The 26,785-nt window shown below is 39.6% G+C and overlaps 2 protein-coding genes across 3 annotated transcripts in view; both read right to left on the minus strand.

Annotated features, from left to right (window-relative positions):
- Nucleotides 1-14,677, minus strand: part of LOC142107490 (cell adhesion molecule CEACAM8-like) — a 119,542-nt gene extending 104,865 nt beyond the window's left edge. Inside the window, exon 1 of the mRNA XM_075190939.1 lies at nt 14,371-14,677. Within this exon, the coding sequence (XP_075047040.1) occupies nt 14,371-14,416 (46 nt within the window). The 5' untranslated portion in view covers nt 14,417-14,677. The remainder of the gene's footprint in view (nt 1-14,370) is intronic.
- The window catches only part of LOC142107491 (cell adhesion molecule CEACAM8-like), a 368,458-nt gene that overhangs the window by 50,340 nt on the left and 291,333 nt on the right, over nt 1-26,785 (minus strand). The window lies entirely within an intron of this gene.

The raw sequence follows: 26,785 nt of genomic DNA on the forward strand, positions 1-26,785 counted from the left end.
TTGTATTCTGATGGTATGTTAATTCTGCCTACTAGCTGCTGAACAAACACTTGAGATCTGGAATATAATAAAATAGTGTCATGTAAATACTGTTACACAAATGTCAAACTAATGATTTACTCTCTGTAAAATATAGAGAAATTGTCCGGAATGTTAATTTAATGCATTGATATGGGGGAATTCAATTGGCCATGTTACTGGCGAAAGTAAGTTTCTGCTCGTGGCTCCCTGATCGTTAAACATTACCATACCAACCGTACTGTAATGGTGCACAGGTCGCGTTACTGCCGAAAGTAACGATTAAATTCCCCCCACAGTGTATTCTACCAGTGGAAGCACCATACAGCCAGCTATGGGGTGGCTATGGGAATTTACCAGCGGTCTTTAAATGAAAAGTGATTTTGGGGGGGATGGAGGTATTTAATTTCATGTTATATCACAGCAAAATTTTCAATAACGGCCACATTTCTAGTGATCTCTAGTTATCTTAATCTCTCACAACACAAACACTGTCAAATGCAGGGTTTAGACTCTATCCCATTAGGATTGAGAAACATTTTAATTCATGGGGTGATTAAACTTGGCAATTATTCAAACTGGACTATGTTTTGGGAGGACGCGGATGTTCTATTGCTCTTCTCTAGAGCAACCTATATGAACAAAGTGTGAAACGTTGTGTATTTGTGTATATATCCATTTGTGTATCTATGTTTTCTGTCACCCATTGTGAATCACAGAATAGTGTGATATAGATATGCTAAGTTGTATCTGTCTGGGCAGTGCCTAAAGCTATCCTGAGTAATTGGAGGCAAAATTCTGCATATCTGTTGCTTTAGGGTTTGGGCTGAAAAACCACATTTATCGGGTTTCCATGCATTCTGGTTCACAGGTGACCACATAGGTGCAAATTTAGTCACCTGTCAGTTATTTTTTTAGACTTCTCCAATCAATCAAATTAGACTACAATTTGGTTGATAGAACTGATTATTTTGACAATAGTAGAAGCAAGTGTTTAGACCAATTTGACTGGAAACAAGTAACTTGACCAACAAAATTACTGTGCGCATTGATGCAACAGTTGTCAAGGATATTTTTGCTCTATATATCACCTGAACTGCCAATAAATAGTATTTACAACTTTTCCCAAGCTCCCCCATTTTTAGGATACAAGTATAAAATAGTCATGTGCGAGCCATGTTATTGTGCAATATGGTTATACACGGGTGGCCAAATCAAATAAGATATAATTGTTCCTACCCTCAGGCAAATCACTTGGATCACTTATGGCTCCACTTAAAGTTGTTAATGAAGTTGGAAGATGACCACAAACAAACACGTCAACGGTCATCGTCCAACCACAAGTTCCATCATGTTTGATGATGATTCTCTCAGTTTCGAGAGAATCTTTATCAGGAATCACATTAGTTTTAAATCAACACATGTTGCAACATCACCCCACTGCTCCATATTGTCTGCAGTATTGTTTCGTGTGTGATTACAATACTTTATTGTATACAGAAGACAGGTATATGTGATGTAACTTACTATTTTTAGATGGGATTTCCATCACTGAATTCATGTTATTTGATGGCCTAAAAAAAAAGATAAAGTCCATCAGAGAATACTTATTGGCCAATATTTTATATTAATCTCCAGGGACATTTTGCTTCGTTGGGGGTGCAAGTAAGGACATCATACATGGCTCAGTCGCTGTGGACCTTGGTCCACTATAATCCCCATAATCTTATGTTAGGGATAAATCTTCAAAACTTGGAACTATCTCTGTAAATTAGAGACAACTGGCAACTATGAGAATAAAGGTGATAGGATGGGATAATATGAAGGACAACAGAGAGGAAGACAGAAGTAAACACTAATTGTACAAGAGATGGGAAAAATCTAGGGGCCTGATTCATTAGTGATCTTATCTTGTGCAAAAGTTAAGATGCTTATTTTAAGAAGAAACAGGGAGATAAGAGTGAAGTTAAGATGGATTTTGATCTTAACTTAGGAAATTTCTTCACTTACGCAGTGGATTTTGCTTCTTATCTGCCTTTTCTGAGCATGCACAGAGTGGATTTGCTTAAGATAAGCAAATAACGGCAGATAAGATCACTAATGAATCAGGCCCTAGGTTATTACTGAAAGATTGCTGTGAGATGTTATTGTATGGCGGATACTTACTTATTGCGCCGTTTGCGTATAATGAACACGTAAATTAGGACAGTAACCAGAGCCACCGATAACAGAACTGCGACCACAATTCCGATGATTGCTCCTACATCCATCCCAGATGTTGTTGATTGTGAGAATTCTGACAAAAAAAGTTTGTAGTACATTATATACTAGCATTGCAGCAAAGTCAATTGACAATAAAATTAATATTTTATGCTAGGAGGTAAACAGCTGAAAACTAGATGAATTGTCAAAACTTCAACTAAGTGACATCCCTACAGAGAGGTTCCGTGAATTTCCCAATCCGAGGACACTCGCCACCAGTAGTGATCTTCACGCAGTGTTGAGCACACTCAGTAATCTTAATTTATCCAGTCTACAATGTCAAGACTAAGCAGGATACAACATGCATAACCCTCCCACAACACACCAGTATAAGTAAATGGGTATATCCACTAAATTTAAAATACCAATTATGTTGGGTTAATGTTTTATTGTCTTAAAAAGGTTTAGTAAAACATAAGATTACACATGAATCTGCAGGCAGAACCTTTTCTGCTGTGTTATTTGACTATATCTGGAAGGTCTACATGTGAAGACAAGAAATAGGGTCCTACAGTCAAATCTTAAAGGAGTTCTATCTGTAGGTAGGACTACAATACAATGTCCCATCCACAGCTGCAGTGTCTATAGAAAATCATCATACACTGTCAAAATCATTACCTTTTGTCACATTACACTATGGACTTTGAAATAAATTAAAACGTGATCCAGCTTTATTTATACATTTTGCCTTAGAACTTTTAATTAACAAAATAGTTGCTCATTCTTTCTTGCAGAATTGTTCAAGTTCAGTCAAAATTTCTGGTGAGTGGCAATGGACTGCTCTATTCAAGTCCATCCACAAATTTTCTATTGGACTTAGGTGAGGGATTTGACTTGGTCAGTCAAGGATATTTACCCTCCTATCCTTTAGCCACTTCTGTTGTTTTCTTGGTGGTGCGGTTAGGGTTGTTGTCCTGCTGAAAGGTGAACTACCTGTCCGTCTTCAACTGTCTAACAGAGGGCCACAGGTTTTTTGCAAGAATTTGGGCATACTTGGCAGCATCCATCGTCCCTTCAACCCTGACCAATCACTAAGTTCCTGCTAAAGAGAAACACCCCCGCAACATAATGCTGCCACCACCATGCTTCACAGTAGGTATGGTGTGTTTTTGGTTTGCACCAAACAGAGCGCTAAGGAGTTCAGTCCAAAAAGTTCTGTCTTGGTCTCTTCTGAACATACAACCTTTTACCACATGCCGTCAGAATCATCCAAGTGTAAAACGAAACTGAGTGTGGCACTTTTCCCAAGAGGACTCATTCTTGCCACCCTGCAATAGAGCCAGACTTTCACTGTGTATTGGGGGCAGAATAGTGGGTGAATACTGATATAATACTTCATGTGGTGTTATTTAGAGTAATACGTTGAAGTTGCACCTTACCAGTAGTAGATTTTCTATGCACCAGAGAGGTAAGGAGATTTATCCACAGAGATTTAACATGACACAAGTGTATTCTGAACTAACTTCCTTTTATTAACAAGAATTACTCCGATATTTATCTTAGAAGTGCACAATTATTTTTAAACAATATCTTATCACTTTGAAACTATTTACAATTGACATCTAACTTTTAGATTCACCATACTGGTAACACTAATATCTTATTGGAATTCTATGTCTATGGATGTTTCTGCCAGAACAAATTATTCATCTTCACATATATATATATATATATATATATATATATATATATATATATATATATATATATATATATAAGAAATTACCTAACATTAACACATAACTTAACACGATAAAGAGATGAATTTCTCAATAGAACTTTAAGACCCACATCATATATTTCAATAACTATTTGTAGAAGTGGTGCACGTGGTTGGGGCCCATACATTTCTTTTTCACGCCGAATAAACAGGTGATCTTTTGGATTACACAGTCTCTTTCCTCTACTGAGAATAAGTTTTCTTTTACTTCCTTCAAAAACCGCTTATATTTTTTATCCCGTTGGACTTTATGAATAGTCTCGTTATTAAGTGGCTGCAGATCTTCACAAGAAGAGTTTGGTAAAACACTATTTCTGTAGTTTCCCAAGTTACTCAGGTTTTGGGGTATCACATACTTCCCCACTAAATACATACGTGTCCGCACGCACTAGCAAATACCTGAACTTTTTTTTACAGACATTCACTTTGTTCATGAAATATCTGCATATTACAGTTTGGTTTGAGTCATTGTTCACGTAATTATATAACACAACATTGCTCACAATCTTCATGAGTTAACATACTAGTGTCTATACCTAAGGGGTGGAACTCCTTTTGTGCTCCTTTCTGAACATCTCAAAGGAATATCAGAGATCTAATCTTCCACTGTATCTCGGACAACAGTCTCTAAGTGTTCCATCCACTCAGGAGTTTCTGAAGTAGCCACAATCGGCCAATACACGCTCAGCATGAGATTCAGTGGATCATTGGGAACCTCAGGTTGCGCGAGGGTTGAACTCTTCACTTGGGGTTCATGTGCTTATGAGTAACAAGTAGGTTGCATTGGACACAACTTAAGTTGATCCCAGTAGACCAGGTTTTCCCGAAGACCATCTTCTCTTGTCACATGGTAGACAACTACCCCTTCTCTAGATATATCAGTTACAATGTATGGAATTGGTTCCCACTGATAGTCTAAGTTACCGTGCCGCTGGTTTTTCTTTTTTAGCACATTGCTCCCTATTGTCACTTCACTCTGTACTGGAGTGGCATTTGGATACTGTGGTCTATATCCATATTGTCTATTTAAGTAGTATGGTGAATAGGGACATTTCCGGTAAGGTTTTTCCAGCTTAGGACACTCTGCCTCTGGCACACTTTCAATATCTTCTGACCTCTCCATTGGTTTCACTTTTTTGGTAGCTTTGCTGATAGTTTCATGGAGGATCTTTGCGATATGAATAATGTCTATAATAGCTGCGATCTGTTTCATGTTTGCTGCCTTCGACTGGAGCACCAACAGGACCAGTTACATTAGTTGCCTCAGCACCTTTCCTCCCTGCTATCACATCAAACTCTACAGTCTCTCTATCTCCTACACTTCGAAGATACTTCTGCGGGTTGTTCTTCTTAATGGCAGTCTGGTGTACAAACACGTCTTCCTTGGTGTCATTCCTGTTTATAAATCCAAAGCCCTTACGCACATTAAACCATTTGACATTGCCCAAAACCTTTACATGGGGACCAGCGAACTTTTGATGACCCTGTAGGAGACAAACAGTATGTTGAAAGGCCGGCTTTGCGGGCTGCACCACTGTCTTGGATTTACTCTTGAGGGCTTCTATTAACTCTTTACTCTATTACTGGAGATACATCACATTCCTAGACATTAGTGATAACAAATCCCTGCTGGAGTAAAGTGCTCTTTCCTATCTGCATGTCGGCCTTCCAGTAGCCACGATGTGTAGTCGATTGACCATTGCTAGACAGTAGATGTGGCCAAGTGCTAGATGCAGACATAATTTCTTGCTCCTCCCAATGGTGTAGAAACTCGGACAGGCGTATCATTGTCACCTGGGAGCCCGTGTTCAACAATGCAGGCAGTACCACTCCGTTTATTCGGACCTTCAGATGGGGGCATTCTCCGATGTAACAAGGCCACTCATCTTGTGCAGATGGCTCTTTTGTCATGGCTCCTTCCAAGGGTCGGTCATCCTCCATCGAGATCTCGTCATTTAAATGCTCACTTTGTTGGCAATTTTGTTCTATATGGCCGCTCCTGCTGCAACGGCGGCAGATGGGTTGACTTTGGAGACCGAAACGGTCAGAAGCTCTCCTTTCATTTCTCTGTGGAGGCTCCCACAATCACCCTTCTTCTCTCTATTCGCCACTTAGGTTCCGTTACTGGGGGATTCGGCTGACCCTTGAGGTTACAAATCTCCCAACACATCGCTGCCATTCCAGTGGTTAACTCCTCAATTTGGGACTTTAGTACTCGAAGTGGATCAACGGAAGAAGTTTGGATGCTTTGAATTACGGTCTTCCCAGGATTTTTGAATTCCATGCAACCTGGCATCACTGGGACCGGTATCTCCCGTACCAAATGGGATTCCACCATCTGAAAGCGGCCTCTTTGAAATCAAAAACATTATGTTCTGGTAATTGCATTTGAACTAATCTCAATTGTGTCTTAACATTATCATTATTCACCCTGTCAATAAACTGATTTAGCAGGGTCTTCTCCACATTCCTTACTTCATCTTCATCTACTGCTTGTATAGCCCCTAAAGCCTCTTGCAGGCCCAGCGCGTAGTCTCGAAGGAAACGTTGCAGGATGGTATGTACTAACCAATTACTAAAAGCCATCATGAGTAGCAACCCCCATGTAACTAAAAAGAAATGTAAGTGAACACTATGTTATATTAAATGTTCCTGAAAAGTTAAGAGTGCAGGTACTATTTGTCACAAATCGGGATCTTAGCCGCCCTTACCTCATCCGCCGCTGTCATATCACGGCTACCTGGGTCCCTTCTGGTTGTCTGCAGCATTCCCGTCCCCCACACCTCCGTTTGTAAACAAACACATACTGTTTGTTCTGCTGCATGGGCGCGGCCATCTTGGATGCAGTCAGGTGATCATTCCAGACCAACCAGATTCAGTAGCTGTGATCACATGAACTGATCAGCCAATAGTTGTTTGGGACACCCTATTTAAACCTGCTGCTGTGATCTGTTCATTGCCAGAACAGAGGATAGTTCTTGGCTCCAGGTTCCAGTGTTCCTGTCTGCATCACTAAGTGCACTGTTCCTGTCAGCATTCCAGACTGCTCATTCCCCTGCTATATTTTCCATTCAGCAAGAACATGAGCAGGAAGATCATCCAGCCTGCTAGTTTCTGTTTCAGTCCTGCTCCAGCTAGGCCCAAGGGTCCCGAATCGGATCAAGAAATTCATACGTCCGTGACATTATTAAGGTAATTCAATTACAGTTGCAATATTCGCAGGGGCAAAAGAAAAATCAACTTTCAAGGAATATTTTTCAATTATTTCACTAAGATTCATGTACATTTGGGGGAAACACTGATGCCTTTTGGGTTGTTTATAGATATTTGGAATTTCCCTCTAAGTTAGATTCTAGGTATAATTGTCTAGAGTGTACTGAATAAATGATAGCTAGAATCTGATTGGTTGCTATGGGCAACACCTCTGATTTTCCTTCTTAGAGAGTTTAACAAATCTACCCTTACAATTTTAGAAAGTGTTACATTTGCTAAAATTCATATGCTCATATTTCCTCTCATTGTTCTTTTTCCTTCCTAAATTCATACTGACTACCACATCTAGTATATTCTCAGTACAGATAAATAACTGTCAGTGAATATTACAGATGTAGCAAAAACTTTAATAGTTTAAAACAGTACCACATGATAGGGACATTTCTAATACAGCAGCAGATTTAAAGATCACAAATCAGTTTTAAAACTAGAGAAACACAGTGGTAACCACCATAAATATTATTCCATCATGGACAGTCCTGAGGAAGAAGAGGAGGACTGAATTATTCTCATTTCTCCCTTTTCCCTATATGTGTCTGTTTTTCGATAAAGCCTTGGGCATGTGACTCCCCCTCCCTTACCCCCTCCTTCCTATCCCCCATCACACTATCCCCCATCACACTGATTGAAGTATATTGAATGTCTTGCCTGTATTTATGAACTTATTTTTGTCTGTCTATTATTAAAGATTCGGTCCTGTGATCTCCCTCCTTTACCCCCTTCACCTACCTCCCCCTCACATCCATTGCTTGCTGAAACAGTTGTGGATTGTTGAAGTGATGCATGAATAGTGTAGTATTTGATGTATAGTGTAGGATGTCATATCTTGTACCATATGCCTTGTATTATGCTACAAATTATGTCCGATTGATGTTTCATGGTGTATTGTACTTACATCTATTTTTTATATCTTTATGCAAAATAAAAGTAAAATTTATTTTACTTTATTATATACATTAAGCTGCAACTACAGTGTATGGAATCTTAGTCATTCTATTCATGCCAAAACAGCAGAAGTTTGAGCCACAGGACATAACTGATGCAAGAGACATTTCTTCAGAAGACTTTTTTGCAGAATATTTTAAAAAAGACAATACGACAGAGTTAGAAATCTTGAGAAAGAGATGGAAAAACTGAAAGTTAATTTCCACGAAAACCACTTTCCTTTCATTTCCAGTCACTTTTTGTCAAGCGACAAGAACACTGCTACCCCTCCTGTTTCTGTGTGAGCAATGGCACTGAGCAATGTCACTGGAGAATGGAGAGTGACAAGAACACTGCTATCCCTGTTTCTGTATGAGCAATGGCACTGAGCAATGTCACTGGAGAATGGAGAGTGACAAGAACACTGCTACCCCTCCTGTTTCTGTATGAGCAATGGCACTGAGCAATGTCACTGGAGAATGGAGAGTGACAAGAACACTGCTACCCCTCCTGTTTCTGTATGAGCAATGGCACTGGATCCCCTTTGGAGGGTACTTAAGGAATCCAAAACCCGCGAGATCCAACAGCACAACATTGTTGTTTTGCCTCGATTCAGATCCAAGGACGTGCAAAAGTACCGAGCCGGCTCGCGAGCCTACTCGGATCCCCTAAGTTTGGGTGGGCTTAGTTTTCAGAAAACCAAGCCCGAGCATCTCTAGTGTATAGCTAATGGCAGTAATGACAAGTACAGATGGCAATTGTATTTTGCCCTTATGATGACGCCAAAAAATAAAAAAAAGGGGAAGATGACAGAGTCACCAATTACTGTCGCTATATGTGCAATAGGTACATGTAACATATGACTTTGCATCAAGGATAATAAGACTAAAGATAAGGGCAGTTTGTACAATGGATAAGAAAACCACAAATCTGTTGTGCTCCTGTAGATTGTGACAATAGGAATATCAAGATAGGGTGTAAAAGAGAAATTAGGCAACGCAATCATTCAACTGTGTACCAAATGTGTGTGGGCTACAAGTCACAGAGAGCATCCACATTTGCCTTCTCCTGGTACAATTCAGGATTCTCTAGCATTCATTATTCAATGAATTTGGGATAGTTCAGATCTAATCGCAAACTAATTTACAAACTGCAAATCTGTGAAATTTGTCCGAATAGATTCTCCCATCTCTAGCTGCAACCAGGGACCACCTACTGATAGCGGGTTCGCCGGCTATACTCGGACCAGCCTCCATTACTCTTTCAATGTCAGCCATTCACACTATCAACATTGTGTACCTGTCAGCACAATACAGCTGTCGCCATTTAGCCTGCCGACATGAACAGCAGCTTAAGTGCCCACATTTCCAGTGCCAAAATTACGTACCCCACCCAGATGGGCAGGGCCTGTTTAAGGGTTCAGGGTACCCTAGGCTAATAAACTCAAAGTGTCGCCTAACCTTCCATGTCAGGCTAAAAGGCAGTAGGTTAAAACAAACATGTCCTTAATTTAAAATCCAGCTTTCTTCACCCCCCCCCCCCCCCCCCCACACACACACACATCACAAGGTTTATGCCCCACTTGGCTTTTTAAAATGATCACGGCAATCTGTCACTTATTTTGTTTTCAGTAAAATCAGAACTGTCTAGCAGAACAAGCACTACTGATAGTGAAGATGTGAAGAGGGAGTGCTCTTCATCATGCCTGCACCTGTTGTCATTCTTGTCTCTCCAGCTTGCTTATCCTTGAGCGATCGCCCAAGGGTGACTCATTGGAGAATATTCATTTAGGATTCGCGGCCACACAGGTCCCGGTACCGTAATGGCACTTTATAATCACGGCCGCGAAACCTAATTGAATACCCCCCTAAGTCTTCAGCCTTTACCATGGGATTACATCAAGATTAAAGCCTTCGTACATTTTTATTTCATATTTTCTATTTAACCATTTTCTTATATTTTAAAACAGACTTGCCAAAGATGCGGGGGGCAGGTCAGGTGGGCGTTTGGGGGTGGGGCTCAGCAAATCACATAACTTGGCCCCACCCCTAAACACACATCATTAGTTCTAGCCTATTATGGAAGGGGACAGGGCCACGACGATGTGTGATTTGTGTCATAAGCCCCACCCCCATCATTTAATTGTGTCCAGGACCGGGGAGGTTGCCCTGCTTTCCCAGGAGCCCAGGAGGACTCTCAGAAATTCTGCAGTCTCCCGGACATTCCTGGAGAGTAGGCAACTATGTTTTAAAATAAATTTCAGTTTATACCTCTCCATCACAATTTCGCGCCCCCCCAAAAGCCTTGCGCCCTAGGCTGCAGTCTAGTCAGCCTGTTGGATAATTAGGCCCTGCAGATAGGAAAGATACTAGCTTGGAAAAAGTATTACAGTTTTGGTGGAAGTTAAAACATACTTTAGGAGTATGATTGTCTCTATACAAGAGGTTGCGTATAGACCTTCCTTGATGCTTTGTACTAAAACAGTGCTGTATCTGAATGGTGTGTGTAATGTAGTATAGTGCTGGATAAACTGAGTGGACAAGATGGCTCCTGTGTAAGCAATGTGAGAGTGGTGGACCTGTAAGTACTATGTTATATTATTGGAGTTTTAGTATTCATATTGCTAAGATCCTGGTCGTAGTGTTTAATATGAACTATTTGGGTAACATGTAAAGATGGCCTCCAGAGACATGAGCCATGTGGTCTACCCTCCATTTTGTAATGTTGTCATTGTCAGTCCGCCATCTTGTTATTCCATGTGGTCCATCCTCCATCTTGCACATAGATCATACACAGATAGGAAAAGCACATTTCTACTGCTGAAAAACGGTTCCTTGTTTGGTCTCGGAAGAAGATGATCACTTAGTTGTGTAGCTCTGTCTGACATATTCTCCTAACAGCTTTCTCTAACCTCTATAAGCACAGCTAACACTGGACCTTGTGGTCCGCGGACATGACTCAAGTACAAGCACATATCCACTGCCTGCAATCGGAGAGACCAGCTTGCTCCAGCTCCCTCTGTACCTCTCCTCTGTACTGTTTTCCAGCATTTCATCCAATATGAAAATGATGCAACATTTCTCCTCATTGGTGGACACAACCTATGTTTCGCAGCTCGGTAGCAATGGTGGAAGACAGACATAGCCAGTTATTGATCCAATGTCTGAGCAGCAAGTGTGATAATGAGCTTTACTTCAGCTCAAACTATCACTGTATTCAGCCAGACAAAGTAAAATAAATAAAAGTTATTATCCATCACATGTCTGCAGGGACAGATGTAACATATTACTCACCATAGACTGTCAGGTTCACAGAAGCGTCCAATGCTGCTATCTGTGTCTGCACATTCACTGTGTAAATTCCACTATCTGTGGTATTAAGATCTGAAATTATTAATGAGCCTGCAGGTAAAGGTTTGGCCCGAGAGAAGTATAGAGGTCCATTAAGTTGTGGAGAAGGATCACCAGGAATATATGTGAGGATTTGGTTCTCAGCATTTGTGTTTGGTCCTTTATACCAAGTGAAAGTTCTAATTGTCCCAGTAATCCCAGTAACACTCAGAGTGACAGATTCCCTGATCACTGGATACTGAGGGATCAGCTGAATATTCACCATCCCACTGGTCAGATCCATCCACAGACTGAGGAGAACTGAAAGAGGAAGTAGAGTATAATCAGCCGGTAATCACATGTTTAAAGGTTACACCAATCCCAGCTAATAGGCCAAAGTCAAATGTCATCAAGACTGCTTGAAACAAATACATTGTATACAGGCTAACATCACCCAGGTACCATTGTTAACAAATAAGGACTATTCAGGATGATTTTATCATTCTGTTTATTTGGGCACATGAGAGCGAATTTATAAAAGACGTGTTGATAAAGCAGACCACTTTTCACCCCAATTTGTGAATAAAATATCTCTGGGTCAGCTGAGGAATATATAGCTGTCCTGGAGATACCGACTTGAAGATTTACGTACGTCACACAAGCCTCTGCCGTTTTGGGATTACAGTTCCGCTAATGTGAAAAAAAATACAATTAGATTAGAAATATTTTCTTCTGTTACATGTAACGTTGTGATGTTTGTTAAATAGACTTTACTGTACAAAATCACAGGGTGTCTTCTCCATCGAAAGCAAAGGCAGTAAACATTTAATGTATAAAGCGACTCAGAAATGAGCTCTGTGGCCTTGTGTTTTTGCACTAATTGTGCATCTTGCACTGCGCATGCCAGAAACGTCATATCTGAATGCAAATGACACTTACAAATTGAGTGACAGAACGGGGGAGGTAAGGGGCAGACTAACGTAGGCCATGTGCTGTAAGGACAATACAACCCAGATATGGCCGATTCATGTCCTGTGTTTGACGTACATAGATTGTAAGCTTGCAAACAGGGCCCTCTTACCTCTCTGTCTGTATGTATTACCCAGTATTGTTTTATTAATGTTTGTTCCCAATTGCAAAGCGCTACGGAATTTTCTGGCGCTATATAAATAAATGTTGTTGATGATGATGACGTACGTACGCTTCATCATCATCACCATTTATTTATATAGCGCCACTGATTCCGCAGCGCTGTACAGAGAACTCACTCACATCAGCCCCTGACCCATTGGAGCTTACAGTCTTGTCTTGTAGAGCATAGAATTGTAAGAGGAACAATGTCTACTTCCACCAGGCGTTGCGGAGAGGATAGGAGAGATGTTTATAAAGGTTCCGGGTCTATTTATAACCATGCACATTTTTTTGAACGTTAATTATCAATTCTTATCCCAATGATAAGAAATTATTTAACGTGTCTATTTATTAATAGAGTTTGATAAATTGGTTCAGACTGCAACCCCCATAGGGAATTATGGAGACTGCGGTATTCTGCAATATTTAGACTAATACAGGCGATATCTCTGATATTTCCTGTGTGAGGGTTTTGTTAAACAGCCTGTTAATTCATTTTGCCTAGACCGTGCTGAAACAGACGTTGTCACATAATTTTAGGGTTGATAATTAGGCACCCGCACGCGTTTGTTTGTGATGTTAAAATGCTGCAGAGCAGTGCGTTTTTGATACGCTACTCAGTATATTTTCTGTTCCGGCCTTTCTATAACAACAAAAGCATTAAAATTTGTCAGAGAATGTAGGTTACAAAGTTCAGAAGCCAATCAGTTATATTTTGGAAGCTGATACATTTGTTAATCTATATAAATCTATATCAGTGTTTCCCAAACTGAATCCTCAGGGACCCCTAACAGGGCATGTTTTCCATATCTCCTTGCTGGAGCACAGGTGTATTCATTACTGGCTGACACAGTGTAATTAGGACCACCTGTGGATCTGTTACAATGTATCAGTCAGTAATGACTACACCTGTGCTCCAGCAAGGAGATATGGAAAACCTGCACTGTTAGGGGGACCTGAGCATTGAGTTTGGGAAACACTTATCTATACTATCAGTCCTGAAACAGGAACAGTGTGCAAGGGAAGAGGGGCAGGGAGATTTAGGGGCAAAAGTTTTCACCAGTGATAGTGCTTTCTTCATTTTGCCCTGTACCTTAAAGGGTTAACACCTTTGCATGGGCAATAAAAAAAACGCCTTTTCTACGCAATCAGGTTTCTATTGATAAATAGACCATTAGGGTCCAAACACAACAATTTGGAAGAATGTACGGAGTTAATTTAATTCGAAAGCAACCTACAGTCCATTTTTTTTTGCAACGTGTGAGTCCCCTCCTCTTGTAGAACTACAGGCCCAGCATAACTCTGTCGTTCCACAACAGCTGGAGAATAAAAGGTTAAACAGGTCAGTTGTAGTTGCAAGTTTGCAAAGCATGCTGGGATTTGCAGTTTCCCTACAACTGAAAAGTCCATATCAGAAATATATTCTGCATAGTAAGGACACACATTACATTATCAGTTTGCAAACACATCACTTGTATTGAATGCCACACATTATATTACAGACGTGTAAATCCTAACACTGACAACATCACTAATTAGAAGATAAATGTGCGGCCTGACCCCAGCACATCATCCTGACCAAATATAATTCCCTGTGTACAGGATCGTCCAAAGCATAATACAGTGAGCACTGTTATACAGTATATGCAAGAAACTAATATACAACTATAACATAATCTGTATCACATCCCCACCCTGGAGCCCGTCTCTTACCTGATAGAATCACACAGTGACTGAGGTGCTGTCTCTGGGAACACATTGTATCCAGTCCACAAACACAAACGATCAGTTATAAAACTAACAACAAACTTTCCCTTCTCTCTAATCCTGGCACTCTGACATATCCCTCATCCTGCTAATCTCCGGTATAACTCTAAATTCACTAGGTTTACTTTATATTAACTGTAAAAAAAACTTTCATTTCGTTAGAACTTGTGCTCCTCTTCTCCGTCTGTCCCCCTCCTCTGTCTCTCTCTGTAGTTCTATCACATGGCTCTACTGGGCTGTCCAATATCTGACAGATGCAAAGGAGGAAGTAATGCCAACATTTCCAAACTGATACATGACTCACTCTTCTATCTGTATGTAGAGGGTCGATATCCAGGCACAACATTCCTAGTAGAAGGAGATACTGTTTTCTAATACGGCTGCGTGTTCTGTTAACCCCTTAATGGCCACAGGTCTCTGGGTCAGTGCAAACGTAGGCAATCTGTGGCTTCCCATCTGTTGTGGTGAGGGAGCAAGAGTTTATATATATCTTTTATTAAACATTAAAAAAAAAATCTTTGTTGGGCCAAGTCCATGTGAACTGTAATCCTAGCTCAGTCTTATTATCCGCCCCCCCTCTCTATTTTTGGGGCTCACCCTCCGCCCCCTTTTTTTTAGCTCTTTTTAAATCTCTCACTCCTCTCATTTTGCTGCTTATGCCAAATGTTTTGGTAGAAGACAAGTTCATACTTAACCCTTTAGCCCAGCACGCCTGTAAATGTGGCCCAGAAGGAGTTTTGGTTGTGGCAAGGGGGCAGCGCTGTTAATGGAAAAAAAAATCCTGCAAAAAAAAAAAAGAAGAGAAAATACTTACCTTGCAGTAACGTCAGCTGGTACTCCGGCTTCCTCCCTTGTCTCCTTCTCCGTGCGGTGCTCACAGTGAGTGTCGGGCGTGATGTCATCACGCCCATCATCCATTGCGGAGCGCAGCACAGAGGAGACACCCGCGCGAGAAGAACAATCAGCAGCACAGAATTGGAGAAGAGAAGAGGACAGGAGAACAAGCCGATTAAAAGGTAAGTATAGGGGGATTTGAAAAAAAGTGATATATATATATATATATATATATATATATATATATATATATATATATCTTTTTTTCTCATATATATATATAACTATGTTTTCAATGGTTTTTTGGATGATCAGCTATCGTTATTGTTAGTGTATCTTATGTGTGGCCCAAACCAACTCGTCATCTTCCAATGTGGCCCAGGGAAGCTAAAAGGTTGGACACCCCTGCTTTAAAAAATCATCCTGTGTTATCCTAAAATTGAAACTGCAGCAGCCACTGACCCATTGTACATTTTATACTGTATACGCTGAACCTTATTGACTATCGCTACACATCTCGGGTCCCCCATAAAGTTAAAATTGACGTTGTGGGGTCTGTACATAAGTATGTATTGGCTCCTGATTAGCTATAAAATACAGTAGTTATTGTAGATCAAAAAGAAACAAGGTCAAACATTATAACAATTGCAGAAGCTAACCTAGGTCTTCTCTGGCCCAACAGCTAACACTTTAATGGTTTATTCATTTCAAGAAAGGACTAGTTTTTATTTTTTACAGTAGATACTTTGTGTTTAAAACATATACCGGAACTTAAATGTTTTCTCATCAGCAAACTAATTTCATTGTTCCCATTTAAACCTTTTTTTTAGATACAGTTTGTGACACACTGACTAAGATTGTGACAAACTAACTTTGTGAAAGCCTGACTGAAGCTAAGCAATATATTTGACACGTAATCACACAAAATATGGTAAATTGTGTTTGATCAGCTGAAGATTTGTCACTAGTTTTATGTTTCGTCAAACTAATTTTGTGTTTATTTTTGTATCACTTTTAATGAATGTGAAAGGTAATTGCACGCAACTTGTAAAACACATGACAACAGTTATAACAAAATGGATTAACTTAGAAACTGCTAAACCAGTGCAAATTACCCGGAGAAGTTTTATTTGCTGCGCAAAGATTTAGAGCAACACAGTAATGTATTTGTGGTACAAGAGGCACTTGGTCTTGTAGCTAAATAGTTGCAATTATATCTCTGATTTCTTTCCAGAATCACTAAAAGGACAGACAATTTTGTGAATAGGCTGTTAAGTTGTGTAGAAGCTAATAAAGTCCACTGAAATATGTTTGTTTAAATTCATATCCTCCGGCTGCTAATAGGCTCATTTTCGGATATTTCATTATCATCATTTATTTATATAGCGCCACTAATTCCGCAGCGCTGTACAGAGAACTCATTCACATCAGTCCCTGCCCCATCAGAGCTTACAATCTAAATTCCCTAATATAGACACACACTCACACATAGACAGACAGAGAGGGAGACCCAGACAGACAGAGAGGGAGAGACTTGGGTCAATTTTAGATAACAGCCAATTAACCTACCAGTATGTTTTTGTAGTGTGGGAGGAAACCGGAGCACCCGGAGGAAACCCACGCAAACACAGGGAGAACATACAAACTCCTCACATTGCTCTGTTCTTTTTTAGCTGGAAACAAGATATATTATTTACAGCACTGATAAGGATCACCTGTTTGCAGAGATTAGCAATGTTTTTACAACAGCGTAAACTATTAACAGTAGTCATGGCTGTCTGCCACATTTTCTTGTTTGTAGAGAATAGGGAAGGGAGAGAGGGATGCGTGTGCTCTGTTTATTATTATTTTTATTATTATTATTATTTAACTTTATTTGTATAGCACTGTTTAGGAAAATGTTTATTAAAAACGGATTATGTATAATCTTTATTATTACTGATACTTTGCACAGAGAGCAGGCTGATCCAATCAGAATGTAGGATTACCAGGAACAGTTCTGCAATATTTCACGTTATTCCCCAGCTCTTACTTAGTGAGCTCAGAGTCCTGCAGGAATTCATGACTCAGCAGATGCCTCAGGATAATGTCATGATTAGAGCTCTCATAATTATGTAAAGGTCATATGATGCATTGTTTTAATTTGCTTTCCAAATAAATAACAATTGCAAAATAATATTGCTCCATATACTGTTGTCTTGGTCGTATAAGACATTTATACAATGGGGAAAATAAGAATTGAGAGTTAGAGAGATGTAGTGCAAAAAGTCAGAGGAAAATCGAGACAAGTGGGAGCTAAATACATAATAAAATAACATGTGATATGTATATTGTCCTGCCAAAGCCGGCAACAAGATGGCAGCATTGCATCAGGCGGATTACTGTCTATCAACTGAGTAGCAGCCTACTGTTAGAGACTTAGGGGTATGTTTAGCAAAAAAGTGGAGATGTTGCCTATAGCAGCCAATCAGATTCTAGTTGTCGCTTTGTAGAATGTACTAAACAAATGATAACTAGAATCTGATCGGTTGCTATAGGCAACATCTCCATTTTTCAAACCCGCAGTTTAGTAAATATACCCCTTAGAAACTTTCAAAAGTGTTCTGCAAAATATTTGCCTTATTCCACATTTGGTGTGAAATTTCTCAAGTTTCGCCACTGGAATTTGATGTTGAGGGTTTGTAATCCTATTTTAACAACAAGAAGCAGCAGAATGAATTGCCCATTATCATCCCAGGTCTATTCCTAGACTATACATTCCATAAAATGCAGAATTGCAAAGTAAAATCAGAACTTGAAAATTATCTGAACTTTGCAGCTCTGCAAAACAGCCTGTTCCACCATAAAAGTACTTTCACATGTAGCTCATCTCCAGTGATGACCGAGGACGTGCCCTAAATTATTGACATGAAAATTTTTCATGGGATAAAAATTTAAAATAATGAACATGCAATTTGACTGAATATTGACTGAATAGGGCAGCACAGTGGCTAAGTGGTCAGCACTTCTGCCTTACAGCACTGGGGTCATGAGTTCCATTTCCGATCATGGCCTTATCTGTCTGGAGTTTGTATGTTCTCCCCGTGTTTCCTTCGGGTGCTCTGGTTTCATCCCACACTCCAAAAACATACTGGTAGGTTAATTGGCTGCTAAAACATTGACCATAATCTGTCTGTCTGTCGCTGTCTTTGTGTCTGTGTGTGCATATATGGGAATTTAGACTGTAAGCCCCAATGGGGCAGGGACTGAAGTAATTTTGTCTGTCTACCATAAAATTTACCATTGAGGTCTCTGGAAGCATGAGATCAGGAATATTATTATCATTTGTTTATATAGCGCCACTAATTCCGCAGCGCTGTACAGAGAACTGACATCAGTCCCATTGGAGCTTAGAGTCTAAATCCCTTAATATATATACACACACACACCGAGAGACACTGAGGGCAATTTAATAGCAGCCAATTAACCTATTAGTATGAATTTGGAGTGTGGGAGGAAACCCAGTGCTGTGAGGCAAAAGAGCTGACCAAAACAGAAAGGAAAGTTGCTCAATCAATTTATAGGCTAACAGCAGGTGCTTGAAAGGGTGTGGTTATCCTGAAAGGAGCAAATAAGGAGAAAATCCCCCAGCACACTGCTATAGCCAGTAACAATCTGCTATTTCTACTTGTACATAAAAATGCTGAAGTTTTATTTGCAAATGCATGCTAAGTCACCCGCCACGTCGTGGCGCTTCTGCTAATAGGGAAGTCCTAACTCTAATCAATGAGAGTCCCTATTTTTGGGGCATACATATATGTTTTTTTAAGCACATAAGCCCCTGTGCTGCCCATAGAACCAAATGCAAAACTGTATTCTACAAATAATTGACAGTTAGATACATTCTCTATCAGAGTGAATCTAAATGACTAACCAGGGAGGGTTCCTAATATAAAAAAAAAATCATACCTCTAACTCTACTAAAAGTACTTGATGTGTCTGGTCTACATTTACAAAAGTTAATATTCCACGACTGTAAGATTATTAATATATCTGATCGACACGGATGCAGTCCGCGTGTGTCTTCTTGAATACCTCTAATATTATTATTTTTTTAAGAGTGACTGTTTGTTTATAATTGTTTGAGATATCTGATTACATGTATAAGATTTTATTTTAAGTAAGTCAATTCCTTTCAATCTGAATTTTTTTTTTCATACGTGAACTAGACGTTTTCAATTTATTTTGGAGGAAGTAGCGATTACTACTAAGTATTTATTTTATTTTTATCCCACCGACTAACTATATCACAGCTGTTTCTTGTATGGTTTGTGTTTTTATGGTTGTGTGCAGCAATTTCCCCTTTCAAAGAGCCGCAGTGGTTTGGTTGTATTAACAAGTAAAATTTTTACCACGTTGTAAATAATCTAATGTGTACAGATGTAGTTGACACTTAGGAATAAAGCAATGTGTTTATATTGTGATGCGCTGAGTTCTAATTTTGTATTGCAATACTATATGGCAGTCGTCTAAATCGGCATTACTCATTTGCATGTAGTACCAGTATAATGTGCTTTCGGGGACTGTTACTGCACATCGTGAATATCATTCATTCTGAAAACCAACTCCTCTTAAAAAAATAAAAAATAAAATGAACAGTGTGCCCCCCCACCACCCTTGGGCTGGTTACTGTTAATGTTAGAGGACAACAGCACATGGCACCCCTGCAAAATCGACAGCTGGCACCAGGCTATGTGAGGTTCGGCTGGTCACACTATCACACAGAGACCCACAGCATGTGGTCCCTCTGTCATAATGTAATACCAGCCATAGAGCTGTCACCACAAGACTGGATTTCCTACAGAATACACACGGACACAAAATGCGTGGAACTCCTAGGGTAGACCCTGTGCTGAATATCGCTAGGACTTCACCTGGAATGCCTGTGTGGTGGCCGCCAGGATAATGGGTTAAGCACATTTATGGAACTACAAGTCCCAGCAAGTTCTGACAGCCATTGATTGCTTGGGCATGCTGGTGCTTGTAGAACTACAATCGCCGACCCGTCCACAGCTGACAATGTCTGCCAGAGCATGCAGAACCTTGTTGAACTGACCATAAGAGACAAATGCAACTGTTCCTTATGGCGCCTGTCACAACTCTATTCTTTGTATGTAGCAGCAGTACCTCAAATCCACCAGAGGTGCTGCTGTTCTGTTCCTGAACTTTTCACCATGTCTGTAGGAGTTAATCCCCTTGCCCGATGCCTGATTAGAACTGCACCTGTTCCACAGCTTGAAATACCTGCCTCAAGCTCTGCTCTGTGCAGTTCATCTTTAATCCCTGGCTGCTGCTGGTTCCTCTCTTTTCAAGTGTTTGTGCTTCTGCTGTTGATCTCCTGTTGTGACCCTCTGCCTGATTCCTAAACCCTGCTTGTTTTGCCTGCTGCCCTGACCATGGCTTGATTACTGGACTATGCTATTTCGCTTGTGACCCAGACTTCTGCCTGGCTATTGGATTCTGCTTAACCTGATCTCTGCTTGATCACTGGACTCAGTTTGTCTGTGGACAGCCTTGTGCCTCCTGGACTGGAGTAACTCATTATACTTGTCCCTGCTATTTATCTGTATCAGTCATTACTTGGAACCTGTTGCTCTGTGGACTTTTTCTGCCATTGATCTCACCTGTTCATATCTGTGGATTTGAGTTATACTGCAACCTGGAAATCTACATATCCCAGGAACTGAATTCCTGTTTATGTATTTTGCCTGCATAAAGTCATTTGGTTTATCATACTTCTGTTGCTGCTTCTTGAATGCACTAGGAATCCTAACAGTGCCCCACAAATAAATGAAACAAAAATGGAATGGATCTACCGAAGTGTAGTGTTGTGTTCTGTGTATGTCGCATCTCTGCTCCTGAGGAATCCATACGTCAGCACCTACAATACAGTGTTGTACAATATTACAGCATGTTTTCTACCTGGGTGCACTGTTATGTTGCATTTTCCATAACTACTTTATCTTAAATTTTACAGTGTTATCTATTGAAAAACATATAGCTTCATAATACAAATATTTGAATTCAAAATTAAAATCAACTCATGGATTAGGTTTTTAAAGTCTACATTATTTTGTGCATTAAAAGTTTAAGAAAAAAACAGGGTGTTATGTACACTTATGACCTCAAATATTGTACAGTAGGTATGATATTAATTTTGCCATGTTGTGCCGCATTGAATTAGGCTGGGTACTCACTGTACAACATTTCTTCTGATGTGGTATCCTTAACGATTTTACCAATTAATAAAAAAAAAAAAAGTCCCGATCAGCAGCTGATTCATGTGTACACATTATACACATTTTACATGATTTACCTTCAGATCTGTGCTCTTCATCTGTCATTGGCTGAAAAGATTGTGACTCTGTACACACCATAGAGATCTATGGACACTGCTGGTCGTGAGTGCAGACACACTGCAGGATTGGAACAGCATCGTCTCATTGATGAACGAGATTTTAGTTCAGTTAAAAAATAAAATTAAATAATACGATGTGCTTTGGAACGATACTCATTCATCTCTGCAGCGTACACACTAATCCGATATAATAAATAAATTAAGAAACAATATTTTACACTTTTTGGCGATAATTACCCTTTATTATTACAGAATACCAACATGCACACTTTAAACATGACAATGAAATTGTAACGAAGTACGAGAAACAAATTCGACACACGTCCAATTGATACACAATGCTGCCTTCTGTACCATTCTTTAAATCCCCTTCTTGCACTTCATTTGGGTTTTTGATTCTGACAGTTATGCCACATAATAAAACAGTGAAACAAGAGATATTAAATGTAAACCATAGTTTTCTACTCTTCTCAGAATGTTCAGGAGACTTCTTAATTTCTGGGCGTTCTTCCGGACTCCTGGGAGAGCATGGCAACCTCCCAGATCCCGGCCAGATCAGTAAGTTAAATGGAGGGAGCGGGACTTATTGAAGAGATTCAAGCATCATCGTGGCCTCACACCCTGCTGTTATAGGCCAAAAATGGTGATGACAGTTTAGGGGGCGGGCCGATGACAAATTTGCCAAGCCCCGCTCCTACATGTCCACTTGTTCTTGGACATCCCGGAAAAAAAATTGCTAGTTGGCAAGTATGATTTAAACCCATACATTCCCACATCCAGAAAGTATCATGTTGTTTTGATCAACTGCAGTTTTAAATAAATGTCTTTCCTGCAATCAGTTACCTACAAGATCTCTCTTTTGACTTCCACTTTTACAACACTTGGGGGTATCTTTTCTAAACTGCAGGTTTGAAAGGGTGGAGATGTTGCCTGTAGCAACCAATCAGATTCTAGCTGTTATTTTATAGAATGTACTAAATAAATGATAAGTATAATCTGATTGGTTGCTACAGGCAACATCTCCACTTTTTCAAACCCGCAGTTTAGTAAATATACCCCTTGGGGGTTTTTTTCCATCGGGAAAATGTTGCTTAAAAAACAAACAGTCCCCGTTAGAACGGTGCATTCAGAGCAACATATTGTCAATAAGGAAACAGACAGACAAATATGTAAAAACATTGTTAAGTATTGTAGGCAAAAATGATCATTAAATAGCTACATAAAAGTAAAAGCTGTACCAAAGTAATAAAAGATACAAGGTAAGCAGCAGTATAAACGGACACACATACAGTATCTTGCAACAGCTCACATTCTGCACTAGTTAGTGGCATCCAGAGTTTAGTTGAAAATACACATTTTACGTTACCAGTCTGTTGTGTGTGACCGGCCAGAAATACAAAGACAAGTGGTAGAGACGTGTAATAAAATTAAACAAGTGTAGAAATAATTGTGCATTATTTCCCATTCAGGAGGCAGGGGGTCACTGTAACCTTAATTCAGAGTACACAACGGTCTCAGGGTGAGGCTGTCCCTGGGGGCTCCCGTTTTCACCTAATGACCCAGGCGGTTGCTAAAATGAAAATAAATGCACCGGTTATAAAAAGATAACATTTCTGAGATTAATCAATGTCTATAATGTACGTAGAAGTTGCTGTATTTACTACAAAGAGGAAACTAGGAATATACTGACGGCAGAACTAGTCAGGAGGAAGTACAGTAATGAAAGGATATCTTCATTTACGGATTTATTTAAGTTGCCCGTTTGCATTTAGGATAAGTGAAGGAATGTATATATTGTATAATATTACCTTTACCAATAGTAACATTGTATACTATTACCATTCTATACCTGTTGTTTTCTTGGTATGTTTATATTTAACTCAATATCGGCATATTGTAGTTCCGGCTGTTCTTGAAATGAAATATAAACACAGGTTACCAAAAATCTGACTATTCCAGATGGTCATTTGCTAAGACATAATCGTCACTGCATTGTCCTTCCGCTACTAGCTCTGTTTCTCATTTTGTATATAGTATTATCGCTAATGCTCCTGACATGACCTCTATGTCGCTGGTTGCTCTACATGACCTTTTCACTGATTAGCCACACTGATGTAGCCATGGTTATCCCAAAGTGACTTTTCATGGTATTCTGCATAGCTGTCTATAAACTCATTTGCACCATTTCTATGTGCAATTAGATAACCATGGCCTGATCTTTTTTTAGAAATGACCAACTTTCCATCACATTTCATTGATTTCCTACTTCATGATAGAGGTGATACCACGTGCAATAATTGTGTTTAAATATGTCCTCAATAAAAAATGGAGCCTTTATTAATATACTTCGATTAGGAATGCTTAACATGACCTATTTTTCTTCTGGGCCGCTCAGCAATCACCATCTTGGTTCAGCTGTCGGCACCAGGGTCATAGCTAGAGTTGTTAGTGCCTGGGGCAAGAAGGAAAATTGACACCCCTAGCCCTTAGCTGTAACACAATAAATCTAAAATATCCATGTTCCTACACCCCCTTTAGCATTGCACCATGAGTATTTGCCCCTAACCTCCGAACCCTAGTTACGGCCCTGGTCAGCACACCCCATCTTTATAGTTATGTATAAAGAATTCTGGTTCGGACTCCCGGAAGCGTAGGGCATTTTCCCGAATCTGCCCACTTGTGGTTCTCCAAGAGCCAGCATGCCCTGACTACCATGGGTATGCTGGTGCTTGTAGTTATAAAAGCATCAGCATGCCCAGACTGTTTAGGGCACCCTGGCATGGCTGCGACACAAAACAAAATGGCGTCAGTTTGTTTTTGTAACATTGTTATTCCTAGAGGGGGGCCCGCTCATTTTTTTCGGTGGACTCTATTCCCTAGGGAATCCAGCCCAGCGCTGAACAGCCTGGGGTTGATTGTCATTATGGCAGGGGAACCTCTGCCGCGTGTCCCTCTGCTATAGTGCCGCCAACCCCAGCCTGCTTTGCCTAGTGTTGGTTGTGTGAAAATCAGGGTGACCCCAAGCAACTTTTTCCCCGATTTTCACACAACCAGCAGTGGGCTGGCAGCACTAGGGTTAATAGTGGTCGGGCGGGGGTCCCCACGGCTATATAGACAGACAGTGTAACAGTGATGTGTTTACTAATCACGCTGCTAGGATGCAGCGTGTTGTATCTGGAAATTTTTACAGCAAACTCAGGAGAGTTTGTTTAATCGCAGCTTTGTACATTTGAGACTTGTATAGTGATTTTGACAGAAATACATCTCTGGAGATTTTACATGAAATCTCACTTTAATACACCTTCGAGATGAAACACTTGCGTGAAAATCGCTGGATTTTCAAAATCGGAGCTTGATACATTTACCCCCATGTCTAAGACAAAGTTTAACTAATCTATTTGTGAATTTGCTGGAAGAAACATTTATATCTATCCTTGCATAGGAGGAGGTTTTGTTTTCTGCATAATGCTGCTTCCTCGGCTACTATATGCATTAATAACAGTACTGTTCTGCCCCTGTACAGAAGTAAAGTGTAAATAAAGGCTGGACTATACTACAAAGAAAACATTACAGAAAAGCAGAACAAATAAAAAGGGGACCTATCTCCTAACCTGCTGAAATATTTCCTCCCTCTCTGTACCAACATACATGTACTGAGAAATGTAAATATACAAGTGATTTAATATTGTGTGTTGTGCCTTTTAAGATTGCTTCAAATATAATTTAGAAGTTAGCAAGAAAATAATGAGTATGTGACAAAGTTCCAGGACATGTGTACAACATGCTTAAAAGATAAGAGAGGTGCTAGTAGAGGTAGTTTATTTTAGATAACAATGTAACTTTTACTCTGCAAGGCTAAAACCATATAATGGCAGATTTATAGTGCCAATTATTTTAGATATATGATACAACAGCAACATAGTGTGTTTTCTGTTCCCTAGCTTTGATCCATTGGTAGCATACTTTGGATTTGACATGTACTAATGCCTAATCTGCCCCACTGATACTGAATGTCAACATTAATAATAATAATAATATTACTATATAACAATAATGTGTCTACTTACCATGGTCATTGTGTTGGCCTGACCTAAAAGAAAATAAAGTAAACTATTAATAAAATCATTATAATTGTGACACTCTCTCTTTTCCTAAATGAGACAATAAACAGTAATGAAGGAGTTGGCAGTCTGTGGTTGTTTATTGCTGAATTACAAGAAAAATCTCGGATAAAAGACATGGAGCAAAATCATCAAGGTGCTAATCAGGTGTATGCAAGAATGCATTATTTGTATTTTTGAGAAGCCTCTTCAATAATATTAAAATATAAAACTCATAGAATAAGAATAGATAGTAAAAAAAAAATCCAACCAGTATGGTGAATAAGAGGTACACTTGGTCAAAATTGGAAAAGTACCAGGGACAAATCTTGAAAAGATGGGACTGTCCCGGATATTAGGGACTACACAAAATTGGTCTAATTTCAATTTCAATGTTGGTCTGTTTTTCCGTCTGCATTTCTGTGCTGCGTTTATGTACTAAAAAAAAATCATACACATGTGTCCATATATAGACATTTAAATATTTTCAACTTGTGACCCCTTACACCTGGAGAGGCAAAAAAAAGAAAGGTCAGGTGTAAGCCAATTACAGTATGGGCGTTTTCACGTAAAAGCAACTCAATTAGACACACTCCCAGATCAACCTTTTTGGAGACATATCATTTGCGAGGACTGGAAACTGTGCAATGATGATTATGAACAGCACTATCTAGCCCTTTATATATATATATATATATATATATATATATATATATATATATATATATATATAAAATAAAGCTTACAAAGTGTAATATACTTTTGTTTTTACAAGAGCCTGAGTTGATTGTTCTGCTGATTTTTCCTTTGTTTGGAATATACACTTTGTTTTGTGCTTATATTAAATACTAGCAAAAGTGACCAGGTCATTGATCCATAGGTTATGGTTTTGGTATCAGCAGCTGGCGTGTTATTACTAATTTAGTCTGGGAATTGAGCTTACTTTTGTCGCTTGAGTGAAGTAGGAGGATAAGAGCAGGAGTTTGATTAGAATCCGGGGGTTTTCACAGGAGGGAGGTTGGAGCAGGGT

The sequence above is a fragment of the Mixophyes fleayi genome, chromosome 11 (genome assembly GCF_038048845.1).
Source record: "Mixophyes fleayi isolate aMixFle1 chromosome 11, aMixFle1.hap1, whole genome shotgun sequence".
NCBI classification, from domain to species: Eukaryota; Metazoa; Chordata; class Amphibia; order Anura; family Limnodynastidae; genus Mixophyes; species Mixophyes fleayi.